At 44.3% G+C, this 13777-nt stretch overlaps 1 protein-coding gene across 3 annotated transcripts in view; it reads right to left on the reverse strand.

Moving 5' to 3' along the window:
* Window positions 1–13777, reverse strand: part of LIN54 (lin-54 DREAM MuvB core complex component) — a 22270-nt gene that overhangs the window by 512 nt on the left and 7981 nt on the right. For all 3 annotated transcript variants that reach the window (XM_015832388.1, XM_015832387.1, XM_015832386.1), the window contains 8 exons: window positions 13000–13216; window positions 10684–10760; window positions 10332–10529; window positions 7234–7325; window positions 5097–5168; window positions 3817–3919; window positions 3457–3594; window positions 1655–1857 (listed from right to left, as the gene is read on the reverse strand). In XM_015832388.1, coding sequence (XP_015687874.1) covers window positions 1655–1857; window positions 3457–3594; window positions 3817–3919; window positions 5097–5168; window positions 7234–7325; window positions 10332–10529; window positions 10684–10760; window positions 13000–13216 — 1100 coding nt within the window. The remainder of the gene's footprint in view (window positions 1–1654; window positions 1858–3456; window positions 3595–3816; window positions 3920–5096; window positions 5169–7233; window positions 7326–10331; window positions 10530–10683; window positions 10761–12999; window positions 13217–13777) is intronic.

Below are 13777 nucleotides of genomic sequence, written 5' to 3' on the forward strand. Positions count from 1 at the left end.
ACTCAGGGCGGTGAACAGGCGATAATAAAAATCACAATAAATATCTATTCTAAAATCAAATTAAATAAATAAAGGCCTGCTCTAAAATACCCCATATAAAAACCTATACTAAAACCTAATTAAGACTACGCCAGGCCGGCCGCACGAAATAGATGGGTTTTCAGGGCTCGGCGAAAAAGGCGCAGGTCCGCAGTTGTACATAGGTCGGGGGGTAGGTCATTCCAGAGGGCAGGAGCTGCCACAGAGAAGGCTCTCCCCCTGGGGGTCGCCAGCCGGCATTGACTGGCCGACGGCACCCTAAGGAGGCCCTCTCTGTATTTGGTAGGAGGCGGTCTTGCAAATACCTAGGTCCATTGCCATGGAGCGCTTTAAAGGTTGTTACTAACACCTTGAAGCGCACCCGGAAGGCCACAGGCAGCCAGTGCAGCTCACGCAGCAGAGGTGTTACATGGGAGTATCTAGAGGGAGAGTGGGCGTGGCTGTGTTGGTCATGGCAGATTGGGTGGGTGTGGCCAAGGTGGATGTGATCACGTTGATGTTGCTCGTGGGGAGGGACGCCTGTGGGGGCCGGGCAGGGTTGGGGGAGATCCAGGGGGTCTCTGGCAGGTGGGGCGGTGGGCAGGAGGCTCGTACTGCGGGGTGAGGCGAGGCAAGGCGAGGCAGGGTGGGGGTGCCATTGTCACAGGGCAAGGCGAGGCAGGGGCCGGGGCGGCTGCTGCCTGACACCATCGGCCCTTGCACACAGAGGCCAGCGAGCGCATGGGTGCTGGGATGCATCTGGCCATGTGGGACCTCGGCAAGTTAGCGGGCGGCTGGTTGAAGAGGGACGGTTGCCATCTCCGGGGCATGACGCGCGTGCCCACAGAGAGGGCTGTGAGTGCCGCCTCTGGCACGCGTGCTATAGGTTCGCCACCACTGATTTAGGTTCTTAGCAGTGCTAATGTATTTGAATTGTATTTCGCTTCCTTTCCTCTATAAGACTTAAGCATTCAGCCTTCTATAGATTTTAATTAATTAGTCTGACAGCTCTTTCTTTGGGTTTAAAAGTGCTGGACCTTTAAATCTACAACAGGGAAAATCATAAATCAGCACCCATTCATCTATGCCAGGGGTCTCCAAACTTGGCCCTTTTATGACTTGTGGACTTCAACTCCCAGAATTCCTCAGCCAGGCACGCCTGGCTGAGGAATTCTGGGAGTTGAAGTCCACAAGTCATAAAAGGGCCAAGTTTGAAGACCTCTGTCTTAAAGCAAATACAACATGCCCAATTTTTTGAAAACTAAAAAGTAGATAGGTGAAGAATTTGTATCCTTTGCTTGCTGCTGATCTACGGTTCACGGTACACCATGCTGTTGACCTTAAGCACCACTTGAGGGTCCCAAGTTCCTCAGCCCAGGCACGCTAGCTGAGGAATTCTGGGAGTTGGAAGTCCACAAGTCATAAAAGGGCCAGGTTTGAAGACCCCTGCTCTATGCAATGTATTCCACTCTCATGATCAGTCTCAGAAGGGAAAATAAAAAGAGCTTAGCCCCTAGCCAAGTGAAGAGAGAAAGAAAGCACTTAGACATGTGGGGGGAGGGGCAGTCCTCCTCTCAAAAATCTAATTTGCACGCAAGAAATGGTACAAAGCTTAACAAACCAGAAATGAACACACCTTCCCCCTCCACTTGTCAGCACTGGAGCTGGCCTGGTTAACAGATCCGAAATCTGTGAAGACAACTTTGTCTTGGCAGCCGTTTGCTGCTGGACTCGCACTTCAGCAGCATCGGCTAAGTGCATCAGTGTTTTCCGTTCCGGGCTTTCTTCAAAATTCTTGCAGCCGATACATTTGCAAATTGAAGAACACATGATCTTTGCCTGCAACAGGGAGAAATCGAAAGTCAACCGAGTGCACTTTCACTGTGGTTTAGAGAACTGCATGGAATGTACAGAATAAAGTGCTGCTAGGTACAAAATCCCGACTGCTCTTTGGAAGGCCAGATCCTGAAGTTGAAACTCAAGTACTTTGGCCACCTAATGAGAAGGAAGGACTCACTGGAGAAGGGCTTAATGGTGGGAAAGATGGAGGGCAAGAGAAGAAGGGGACGACGGAGAATGAGGCGGCTGGATGGAGTCACTGAAGCAGGAGGCGTGAGCTTAAATGGACTCCAGAAGATGGTAGAGGACAGGAAGACCTGGAGGAACGTTGTCTATGGGGTCGCGATGGGTCGGACACGACTTCGCAATTAACAACAAGGTACAAAATCGGTTACATTTGGAGCTTCACCTTTCAGTGTAACCTCCGCGAGAAAAAATACTGGCAAATCCGTGATAATTCAAGTATTGTCATAATGACCTTTCTTTCATTCCAGCTCTGTCCACGAAGATGTTCTTGTGCTGGGGATTGTTTATGCAAGTATAAAGTAGATTTTCTGACCTAGAGAAATTCAATGACTCTCCTCTTCACCACAGCTCTATTTGGCTTCTACATCACAATCTCCCTAACTGAACACAATTTCTCCATTTAGATATTATTTTAGTCTGCTATTCCTCTTATTTAGTTTTGATGATTGTTACAAAACATCCTTAAGTTGTCCATTCTTCTGAAGCCCAAATTAAGGTGAACGAGGCTATAAATATGCTGTAAAATAAATATCTGATTGCCACCTCAAAAATAATACAGGTTTTCAATTTCTGTCTCATTTCTGGCATTTACCCTTAATGAACTTCTGAAACTGTATGATCTTGATGTAGCAAATCCTCTCAGGATGGCTTTCTTGATTGTTCTTGAACCTTTTTTATAATTAAAGATGTGGCTAGCATTTTTTTAAATTTACAGCAAAGGCATTTTGACAAATAGTGTAGAAAATTAATACTAATAGAGTAATCAAAAAACTTACTAACTTGGTATGGACAGGAGGAAATAAAATTGAATTAAATCAATTTTATTGTTCCTGAAAAGCTTACTACTCTGAAATATCACCCCATCTTCTATAAAAGAATTTTCCATCTATTGCTTGACCAGAATATAGGATCATTTTTAAACAGGGGTATGGTTTTACTTCACTCAAAGAGCTACAATTATGAAGCTTCTTTTGTAGAAATGATACTCATTAAAACCATTTCACAAAAAGTTATCAAAATAGAAGCTGGAAAACCCTGAAAAACAGTCATCGTCAAATACACAGAAAGATTACTAAATAGGGAGAGAACGGTGGAAGGCCTTTATAGAAGTGAGACACTGGGATTGTCTCCATTAAGAAGATCAACCGACATTAGGAATTTTTTTAAAAGAACTGAAGATATTTTTATTAACTAGGTTTTTGGTGACTGAACACCTACTTAACTCTGAGTTTTTAAGAGGTGTAAAATATTAGTATTCCACGTAAATTTTAGAACTAAATGGTTAGATTTTTAAAATACTAGATTTTATAAGACTAAAAACAAAAAAAGCATCACCAAAAAGCTCCTTTTTACCTCATAACACTCGCAATAATTTTTGAGGCATCCAGACCTTTTGCAGTTACAACCTTTGCTGTGTCGCCTGTCCGACTCGCCTTCCTTTCCCTTCCCTATTTTAGGTTTAAAGGCTTCGGGATTTCTGTCCAGGCAGGCCTAACAAGGTAATCGTAAAGAGAGAAGGGAGAGAAGAAAGAGAGAAAACAAAATGTTAGGGTCCTGTGCAGGAAAAACTGGCAAAAACACCCATCTAATGTAGTAAAGACAACAACTGTGGTTTCCACCCACTATTCAGGAAGGAATTCATGAGTACCGTGAACTTGGGAAATGTATTTCCCCAAGATTTCCCTTTATATATATTTAAAAAACAAACCTTACCTTGATTGCTTTTTGCCTATCATTTTCATGGTCCAGGTTGTTATAGCAATTTGTACAGTTGCAATTGTTACAGAATTCCCCGTTTGCAAAGCAATCGCAGTATCTGTTAAAAAAAATCAAAAAAAAAAAATCTCTAATGATGATTAACCAATTCAGTGCTGAGTTTCTGACTCCTTCCCATCCTCTATCCTCTTCTGCATCCAACCACACAGACGTGTGTTGGGAGAAACTTCTGGACATGGAGGGTGGCAATCTGCTGGACTTTTATCTTTATCCAAACCTATAACCTAACCCAGGGATAGGCAACCTTGGCTCTTTTATGACTCGTGGACTTCAACTCCCAGAATTCCTGAGCCAGCCATGCTGAGGGGAAAGGGAGTTTCCAAGCTGAGCCATGCTGGCTCAGGAATTCTGGGAGTTGAAGTCCACGAGTCATAAAAGAGCCAAGGTTGCCTACCCCTGACCTAAAGATAGATGAGTGTGTGCGTGTGTGCACGCGTGTGTACCCTGGTTCCTTTATGCATGAGTGTGAGCATGTTAACCTTGGGCTTAACAGGAACTCTCAACATGTCATGAGCCATAAAAATGGTCCCTTCAAAGGAACAAATAAATTAAAGGCCAGAAACAAAGGCTGCCTCTAAAGAAAAGGCTTTTGACATTCACCTTACATGGAGTTGGGCTGATCCCCTCCTGTCCCCCTTTCCTCCTGATTCAATTGGCTCCAACCTCGCTGGGCTTTTGTAAGGCATTAAAAAGCTGAGTTTTCCACAGGCATTCAGGCTGGAATGTTAGATGTGCCCATTTTGGGAGATGATATAATATTATTTATCTTCATGATTGTTTTTATAACATTTTGCTAGCTACCCAGAGTCACTTAGGTGAGTGGGCAGCCATAGAAAATGGATTAAATCAATACAAAAAATAAGGAAATAAACTAGTATGGAAACTAGTAGGTTTCCTTCAGGTTGGCAGCCATGAATTCATCCTGGGAATAACCTGTGGATATCAGAAAAAGAAATGTTGCTTTTACCGCTTATTCTGCGAACCAGGTTTACTGTTGGTCTGCCTCTAAGTCTGAATCATTCAGCTACAGATCAATGCACAGAGACCTATTCTAATCATGCAAATGGACAGTATCATTTCAGAAGATTTTAGAGAATAATTTTTGAAGTGGAATCCCTGGGAAAAATGTGGCTTTTGTTCTTCCAGGTTTTCCCCCCCCTAATATACAGCGAAGTGGATTTTTAAATCTCCGAAGAGGTTATGTGTATAATACTCACAGCTTAAGACACAGTGATTTTGTACAGTTGCAGGGTTTTCTTGGACGATTTGCAGATTCAGACGAGATTATCCTAGAAAACAAGATTTCAGTATGATTTTTATTTATATTTCTTATTTCTAAATTGTCGATCTGCCTCAAACAGGGCTCTGGAGGGTGTACAATATAATACAATTGATAAATGAAATCTAGAAAAATTAACATTAACATTAATTTAGGATTAAAAATTAAATGACAAAATAACGACATTATGAACTTCTGAAGGATAAAAATCCCAAGAGCGGCATTTAATGCTGGTTACTGCAGGCAAGGCCGCACAACCAAATTTTGATCTCTTTGCAGAAGGCTAAGAGAGTGCGGGCCTTCCTCACATCTGGGGGCAGGACGTTCCATAAATTCAGCAGGGAAGGCTCTCTTCCTAGACCAGGGGTAGGCAACCTTGGCTCTTTTATGACTCGTGGACTTCAACTCCCAGAATTCCTAAGCCAGCATGACTCAGTTTGGAAACTCTCCCTTTCCCCTCAGCATGGCTGGCTCAGGAATTCTGGGAGTTGAAGTCCACGTGCCTACCCCTGTCCTAGACCCTGCCAGACAAAATTCCTTGACTGACGGGGTCCGTAGCATACCTTCCTTGTCTGAATGAGTGAGACCAGCTGATGTGATGGGGTGAAGCCCCATTTTGTTTTCCAAAGAAGAATATGACATTTTTGAAAAATTTTTCCATTTAAACAGCATAACATCCCTTCACAACTTAGCCTACTCAACTCAACATGTTCCACAATCAGAGGACAGAAGCATGACTCAGAGGCATTGCACAAAGGGCTCCTACAGACGAGCGTTTCAAAAGAACAAGGTTGATATGTTATGAGAAGCAAATTGTCTAAGACACCAAGTGAAGCACAGCCAATCTGTTGTGGCTTTTCCCCTGGGCTCTTTCCAGTGGGGCACAACTTCAGATGAGAATCAGGTGGCAATTGGCCATTCATTCATTCCAATGAGGAAGAAGCTATCATCTGACAGCAATGTCTAAATTTCCACACAAATCACTGTTTTGGGATGGTCTCCACTTTGCACGTATGCCCACATTAGCAACAAGCCAAAATTCATAGGTGAGCTCTTTTGGAAATCATACGCACGTACATACTCTAAAGCAGACATGTCAAACACCAGGCCCGGGGCCCGGATGCGACCCACGAAGTGGTTTCATGTGGCCCGCGAAGCCATCCTGGAAACAGTGAGGGAACGGCCCCCTCTGCCTTGGCCCTGGCCCAGGCCGGCCGTAGTGGCCATCTATGCTGAAACCCATTCGGTCTTAGCTCCATAAGCTCCCCCCCTGCATGGCCTGAGAGGAACAGTGAGGCTCCTCCAGTGGACCATGCCTTGGCATTTGCCCTGGTCCCACCCCCTTCTGCCAGAGACCCTCAGATCTGTCCCACTCCTGCCCAGGCCCCAACAGACACCCTTGACGCGAACGATGTAGAGCTGGCCACACCCACCCAGTAGGCCACACCCACCCCATTCACACCCACCCAGTAGGCCGCACCCACCCTGGCCACACCCACCCGGCCCCCTGAGGGCAACCACAATGCTGATGCGGCCCTCAACGAAATTGAATTTGACACCCCTGCTCTAAAAAGAAACTTATCCAGGTAGCAACTACAAACACATCCCTTTTTCTAAGAAACGGAAAAACAATTCCAGGTAGGCCATCTTCCTCAAATCTGTCTTTAGACTCTGCATGATCAGGAAAACATGATGTAAAAATAAGCTAGATGGATGGACAGGCTCTTCTTTTAATTGGATTCTTCTATATAAAGGCTAAGCCTAACAGATGGCTGCAAGGTTATATTCTAATAGTTGTAAGATCCTCTCTCTCTGTTTATCTCTTTTTAACCGCCTGTTTTCAAATTGTTTTCTGTCTTGAGACTCTGGGGTCAAATAACCCAATCAATAACACGACAATCTGGTCAGGTAGCCAAGTTGTGCGAAACAAAGAAGGAAAATCTTCAATATCTAGTATACATAGACAAGACACTATGATTGCAGCAGCTGTTTTTTAGTAGCTGAACATTAAACTCTATTTCCAATCTCATTTCCTTCATGTAATATGTTCTGTAATTTATATAGACAATACCCACCCATTGAACGGAAGCCGAGCTTGGGTCTGGATACTTGATGTCCCACTAAGATTAGTACTGCTCGCTATGGAGACACAAGATGGCTGCTGTAGCTTAAAAAACACACACACACACAGTTAATGCATCACATGCTGTCTGTAGATGAGGATTTTCACAAATAGCTGCATTAATGACACTCCCTTCTTTTTCTTGGAAGTCATAAGATAGTCATTGGTATTTTTTTAGGCAATATGGCTTTCTAGAAACTTGGTCTTGGATGGTATCTTCCAATTTAGTATACCTACAAGGATAGCCTAATCCAGGGGCCTTCCAACTTGGCCCGTTTTTATGACTTGTGGACTTCAACTCCCAGAATTCCGGCTGAGGAATTCTGGGAGTTGAAGTCCACAAGTCATAAAAGGGCCACATTGGAAGGCCCCTGGTCTAATCTCTTGTACTGTAGTTGCCATGTTGATGATGAATAAAGGCTTAAAGTGAAGAAAGAGATAGGCAAATTTACTAGAAGTCACTAAAAATAACAGCCTGCTTGACTGCACATACTGTACATAAAAAATGCTTCGTTGATTTGCAATCAACGCTAGCTTCAGGAGGGCAAAATTCCACAGGTATATGAACTGTAGAAAACTAAGCATGGTACATCCTGTTCCCACCACGATCTTTTACAATAATGTTATAATTCTCTGCAGTTCCAGTATTTGCTTTGGACTCTTATTGCCTTTAGTGCAGGGGTCCTCAACCTTGGCAACTTTAAGACTTGTGGACTTCAACTCCCAGAATTCCTCAGCCAGCAAAGCTGGCTGAGGAATTCTGGGAGTTGAAGTCCACAAGTCTTAAAGTTGCCAAGGTTGAGGACCCCTGCTTTTAGTGGATTTCTACAAAACATTTCTTTACAGATTTTCTGAAACTCATTTGATGATACCCCATTTCCCCCCCTCAATACATTTAAGGCTAGATAACATCAGAATGGACGAGCATCTTAAAAAACAAAACAAAACGGATCCAGGATTTATTCAGAATGTGTAATACCTGAAAAAAGTTGAGTCGAAGGGAAACGTGTAACCCAAATCAAGCTTGTGAACCTGATTTTCCCTATTCGTGTTTTATGCTTCCCATAAAAGTATTCTGCTACCGTAACTCTTTTTTTCCCCTGCATCTTTTACACAAGCTGGCTGCCCTCCAAATTATGGATTTCAACACTCAGAACTCCTTAGAAGGCTGGCTGGGGAATTCTGGGTGGTGACATCCACCCATGTGAAGAGTGCACAGGCTACGGAAGACAACGTCGAAGAATAGCTGTTCTTTCTAGCCTGCAGTTGCCTTTTAAATATTGCCACGCTGAGTTTCTCTAAATGCGACATTGCAGAAATATATTCTGCTTGGCCACCTCAATTACATTATGTCACACTTCATTTCTCACAGTCTTGTTCCAAATTATTTTTTTTTCTTGGATTTTTAGGGAATAAAGAATGTTCCCTCTTCTCAGAGAGCAAATTCTAGACCAGTCATGGCAAACCTTTTAGAGACTGAGTGCCCAAACTGCAACCCAAAACCCACATTTATCGCCGGGTGCCAGGTGGGCGTGGCCCACTGGGTGGGCGTGGCTGTGGTGGTCATGGCAGACGGGGTGGGTGTGGCCAAGGTGGGCATGGTCATGTCGATGTTGCTCATGGGGAGGGACGCCTGTGGGGGCCGGGCAGGGTTGGGGGAGATCCAGGGGGCCTTTGGCAGGTGGGGCAGTGGGCAGGAGGCTCGTCCTGCAGGGTGAGGCGAGGCAAGGAAGGGCAGGAGTGCCATTGTCGCAGGGCAAGGCAAGACAGGGGCCAAGGCGGCTGCTGCCTGACACCATTGGCCCCCGCACACAGAGGCCAGCGAGCGCATGGGGGCCGACAGTGTCCGTCAGCAGCCACAGCCTGCCGGCCCCTTCACTGGCACACTCTGGGGCTCTGCAGCCTGCCGCTAGCAGTTCAGAGAAGCCACCTCTGAGCTGGACGGCTGACCGCTGAGGAGGTGATACAGTGGGTCATGCCCAGGAAAAGGAGAACATGGCCAGGAGGGATGGGACGGGGGGGGGGAAGGGAAATCCGGCCACGTGGGACTTCGGTGAGTTAGCGGGCGGCTGACTGAAGAGGGACAGTTGCCATCTCTGGGTCATGGTGCGCGTGCCCACAGAGAGAGCTCTGAGTGCCGCCTCTGGCACGCGTGCCATAGGTTCGCCACCACTGTTCTAGACTCTATTAAGCAGGTAACGTCTCCCATGTAACGCCGTTGCTGCGCGAGCTGCACTGGCTGCCGGTGGCTTTCCGGGTGCGCTTCAAGGTGTTTATTATCATCTTCAAAGCGCTCCATGGCATCGGACCTGGTTATCTCCGAGACCGCCTTCTGCCGCAGACTACCTCCCATCGGCCGATACGCTCCCACAGAGTGGGTCTCCTCAGGGTGCCGTCAGCCAGACAGTGCCGGCTGGCGACCCCCAGGGGGAGGGCCTTCTTGGTGGGAGCTCCCACCCTATGGAACGAACTACCCCCAGAGATCCGGGTGATCCCGGATCTCCCTTCCTTCCGCCGCGCCCTTAAGACATGGTTATTTAAGTTGGCAGGACTGGCCTAAGGGTTTTTAGCTTGGTTTTATAATATTTTTAAAAATAACAAAGGCCTAATAATATTTCATTTTAATCAACATTTTAACTTTAGTATTTTCTGTATTTATTTATTGTTTTAAAAGGCTGTAAGCCGCCCTGAGTCCGCAGGGAGAAGGGCGGGGTAAAAATATAAATAATAAATAAAATAATAAATAAAATATACTCTACAATGTTTAATCTCAACTTTCAAAATGAAGAAAACATCTCAGATTATTTCTAAGATTTAACCTTACTAATGAACTGTTTCTCGCAGCATCCCTTAAACCAGTGCTTCTCATCTCAGTAACTTTAAGATGTGTGGACTTCAATTCCCAGAATTTTCTAGCCAGCATGCTGGAAAGATTCGGAAGGTGAGAAACTGCCTCCAGCTACCAAATATACAAATCCTCTAGTCTCTTCTCCAAGAGTATTAGTTATAAACACTGTTATTTTTTGTAAATTCCTTCCCATAATATCATACCTGTGTGACATACTGAGCTGGGAGAAATGCATATCCCACGTTTCCTGTGCCGTGAGCAGGGGCCAGGACAGTGCCAGGGGGAAGGTTGGTGAGGTTGGGTTGGATCTGTGGCAGTGGTGTGGCAGGCATAATAAGTCTTTGTTGTGGCTGGCTTGTGGTAACTATCTGTGAAGTTGTGTTCATTGGTTTGGGGGCTACCTGCAAGGAAGGAAATATTCAGGATATCTTTCTTGTATATCACACTACAATCTCTTGCAGCAAATAACTTCATAAGGATAGTCAGAGTTAAATTAACTGAAAGTTTCTGTGAAAAACTAGGGATTCACAGGAAGCTGCTGTACGTGGAACTTACTTGTTTGACTGTCTGTGTTGCTGGGATAATAGGCACAGACATCCGTACAGGGGTCGCATTCACCACCACTGGTTTTGCTGTTCAAAAGAAATTGAATGAGATACAATATGCAACTTTCTAAGACATTAAAAAAAGGTTAGGCAGCTTCCTTAAATATCCAGTCATCCCTCATTCTGGTAGGTCTATCTTGAGCTATGTCAGGGGTAGGCAACCTTGGCTCTTTTATGACTCGTTTATGACTGTGCTGGCTGAGGAATTCTGGGAGTTGAAGTCCACGAGTCATAAAAGAGCCAAAGTTGCCTACCCCTGAGCTATGTCATGTTCAGCAAGATACACTACCCAGCAGGTCATATCCTCCAGTCCATATATAAATAGCTACAGAAAAATGTCATGAATTAAAAAAATGTTTGCTATAAAAACCAGATACAATTTTGTTTAGAATCTAATTTCGGGGAAACAGAATAAGAACACGGCCCATATGAGCATTTTGAACGTAGCCATATAATTTCCACAGTAGCATATACATTCAATATATTTGGGTAACTTTAATGTAAAAAAATAAGTCAAAGCAACGCTGAGCTGTTTTCAAGGTTATACATTTTCATTCTAATTTCGTTTCCCAAGAATTGTTACTTATGTTGCTATGATAATATTAGCAGACTTGGTGGACCACAGGCTGCAAATGGCTTTTTAAAAAAATACAGAATATCCTAGAGCAGTTGTGGCGAACCTATGGCACGGGTGCCAGAGGCGGCACTCAGAGCCCTCTCTATGGGCACGCGTGCCGTTGCCCCAGTCCTAGGCCTTCAGCTGGATTTTATAAAACCTTTTTGCTTTAGGCCTCCGCCACCATGTGCAAAAAAAAAGGTTCAATCAGTCAATTTCAAATTCTCACGGGGAAAAAAAGATCTTGCAAAGTTGGAATTGATTGATTGAACTTTTTAGTCCCACCCAGTCTGCCATTACCACTGCAGCCACGCCCAGCCAATGGGCCACACCTACCCAATTGGCCACACCCAGCCAATGGGCCACACCCACCCAGCACTCGATGATGCATAAGTGGGTTTTGGGTTGCAGTTTGGGCACTCGGTCTCTAAAAGGTTCGCCATCACTGTCCTAGAGCAGTGTTTCTCAACCTTGGGTATTTTAAGATATGTGGACTTCAACTCCCAGAATTCCCTAGCCAGCCATGCTGGCTGGGGAATTTTGGGAGTTGAAGTCCACACATCTTAAAATGGCCAAGGTTGAGAAACACTGTCCTAGAGGGAGACGTTCAACACAACAAATGACAAACATGCCCTAGAAAGGGGAAAAGTTCAGCAAGAGAAGTTGCGAAATTGTGTTGCAGGGGTGTATAACAGGAGTCTCCAAGCTTGGCAACTTTTAAGATTTGTGGACTTTCAATTCCCACAATTTCCCAGCCAGCTTGGGTGGATGAGGAATCCTGGGAGTCCACAAGTCTTAAAGTTGCCAAGGTTGGAGACTCCTGGTCTATAGGAATGCTTGGAAGCACTCCATACTGCGAGGTTTTTCCTATGGAGCCCGCTAACAATTCACAAGCAGGCTTAAGAGAATTCCAAGGTATACAGATACAACTTGAGTAGGGAACCTCCACCCTCAACCCCCCAATTCTAATGAAAACAAAAATGTGTCCAGTAGCTATGAAGTGGTCAGTGTGATGGGAAGAATAAAAAAAAGGGGGGGGGGGAGTAAAATGAAGCAAGCAGGAGGGATATCAGTGCACACTGCAACGTTCTGATGCAAATCCCAGTTGCAAACATATTAACTGAAAATTGATGAATGGTTCAAATTACTGTTTGAAATTAATCAATAAAGCTTTACACCCACGTTGCCGAATGGTCTATTTTTGAAAAGAAAATCTTTCAGAACTTTAAATAAAAGTGAACATAAAATATCAAATCTTTATTACATGGTTGGTGAATACACTACACAGGCCATGAAAAATAATGCAATAAGCATTAGTGTGATTCTGAAACACCTCCAAGAATTCTGAAGCAAAGCTGACCACGGGAGTAAGACGAGCAAACTATGGTCATAATTAAATCTTAACGAAATGGCATTTCGTTATGGCATTCTCCAACTAAGCAACGATCAATAACAAATAACCATGTTTCAATCCCAAATCTATTAAAAAATAGAAAACCAATTCCAGCTAAGCAGTAGGCTTTTGACTTGCATAAAGCATCTCCTCCAATTTGCCGTCCTCATCAAAATTCTTTTGTAGTTTCCTACTTGCATTTTTCTTAAGCACCTTCCAATGATCATAAAATATATTCAAATAAAGAGTCTTCTAACCTTGCTGGAGGTTTGCAGTGCTGGTGCTGGGATTCTGATTGGCTGGCTGTGCTGTACTATTGGCAGTTGTGGCAGTGACAAGCCGGACATAATGGAATTTGCTTCCAGGTACCTGAATTTGCTGAACGTTGGGTGCCGTTGTCAGGGGAATTATCGTTTTAAATTGAGAAGTGCCCACTCCCCCAACGGTGAGGGTCTGTACTGCAGATTTCACAGCCTGTTGAAACAATATAAAATTACTTTTAAGATTGCTGGCAAACCAATGCTTCATTTCTAATGAGAGTCAGCACAATTTCCCTCAGGTCCGAGACTAACAGACAAATAAAACACTGCTACCGTACTGTTCATCATTAGGCCAGAAGCTATTTGCTGAGTATGGTATAGTTGCTTGATTCTGGGTTGGCTTTAAACTATTCAATAGTGCTTTAGTTTAAGAAATAATGATGATGATGATGATGATGATGATGATGATGATGATGATGATGATGATTGATGATGATGATGATGATGATGATGATGATAAAGTTGGAAGGGATCTTGGAGGTCATCTAGTCCAACCCCCTGCTCAGGCAGGAAACCCTATACCATTTCAGACAAATGGCTGACCAGTCTCTTCTTAAAAACTTCCAGTGTTGGAGCATTCACCACTTCTGGAGGCAGGCTGTTCCACTGGTTAATTGTTCTAACTGTCAGGAAGTTTCTCCTTAGTTCTAGGTTGCTTCTCTCCTTGATTAGTTTCCATCCGTTGCTTCTTGTCCTGCCTTCAGGCGCTTTGGAG

This window comes from Protobothrops mucrosquamatus, unplaced genomic scaffold (assembly GCF_001527695.2).
Source record: "Protobothrops mucrosquamatus isolate PMUCROS unplaced genomic scaffold, P.Mucros_1.0 scaffold3, whole genome shotgun sequence".
NCBI classification, from domain to species: Eukaryota; Metazoa; Chordata; class Lepidosauria; order Squamata; family Viperidae; genus Protobothrops; species Protobothrops mucrosquamatus.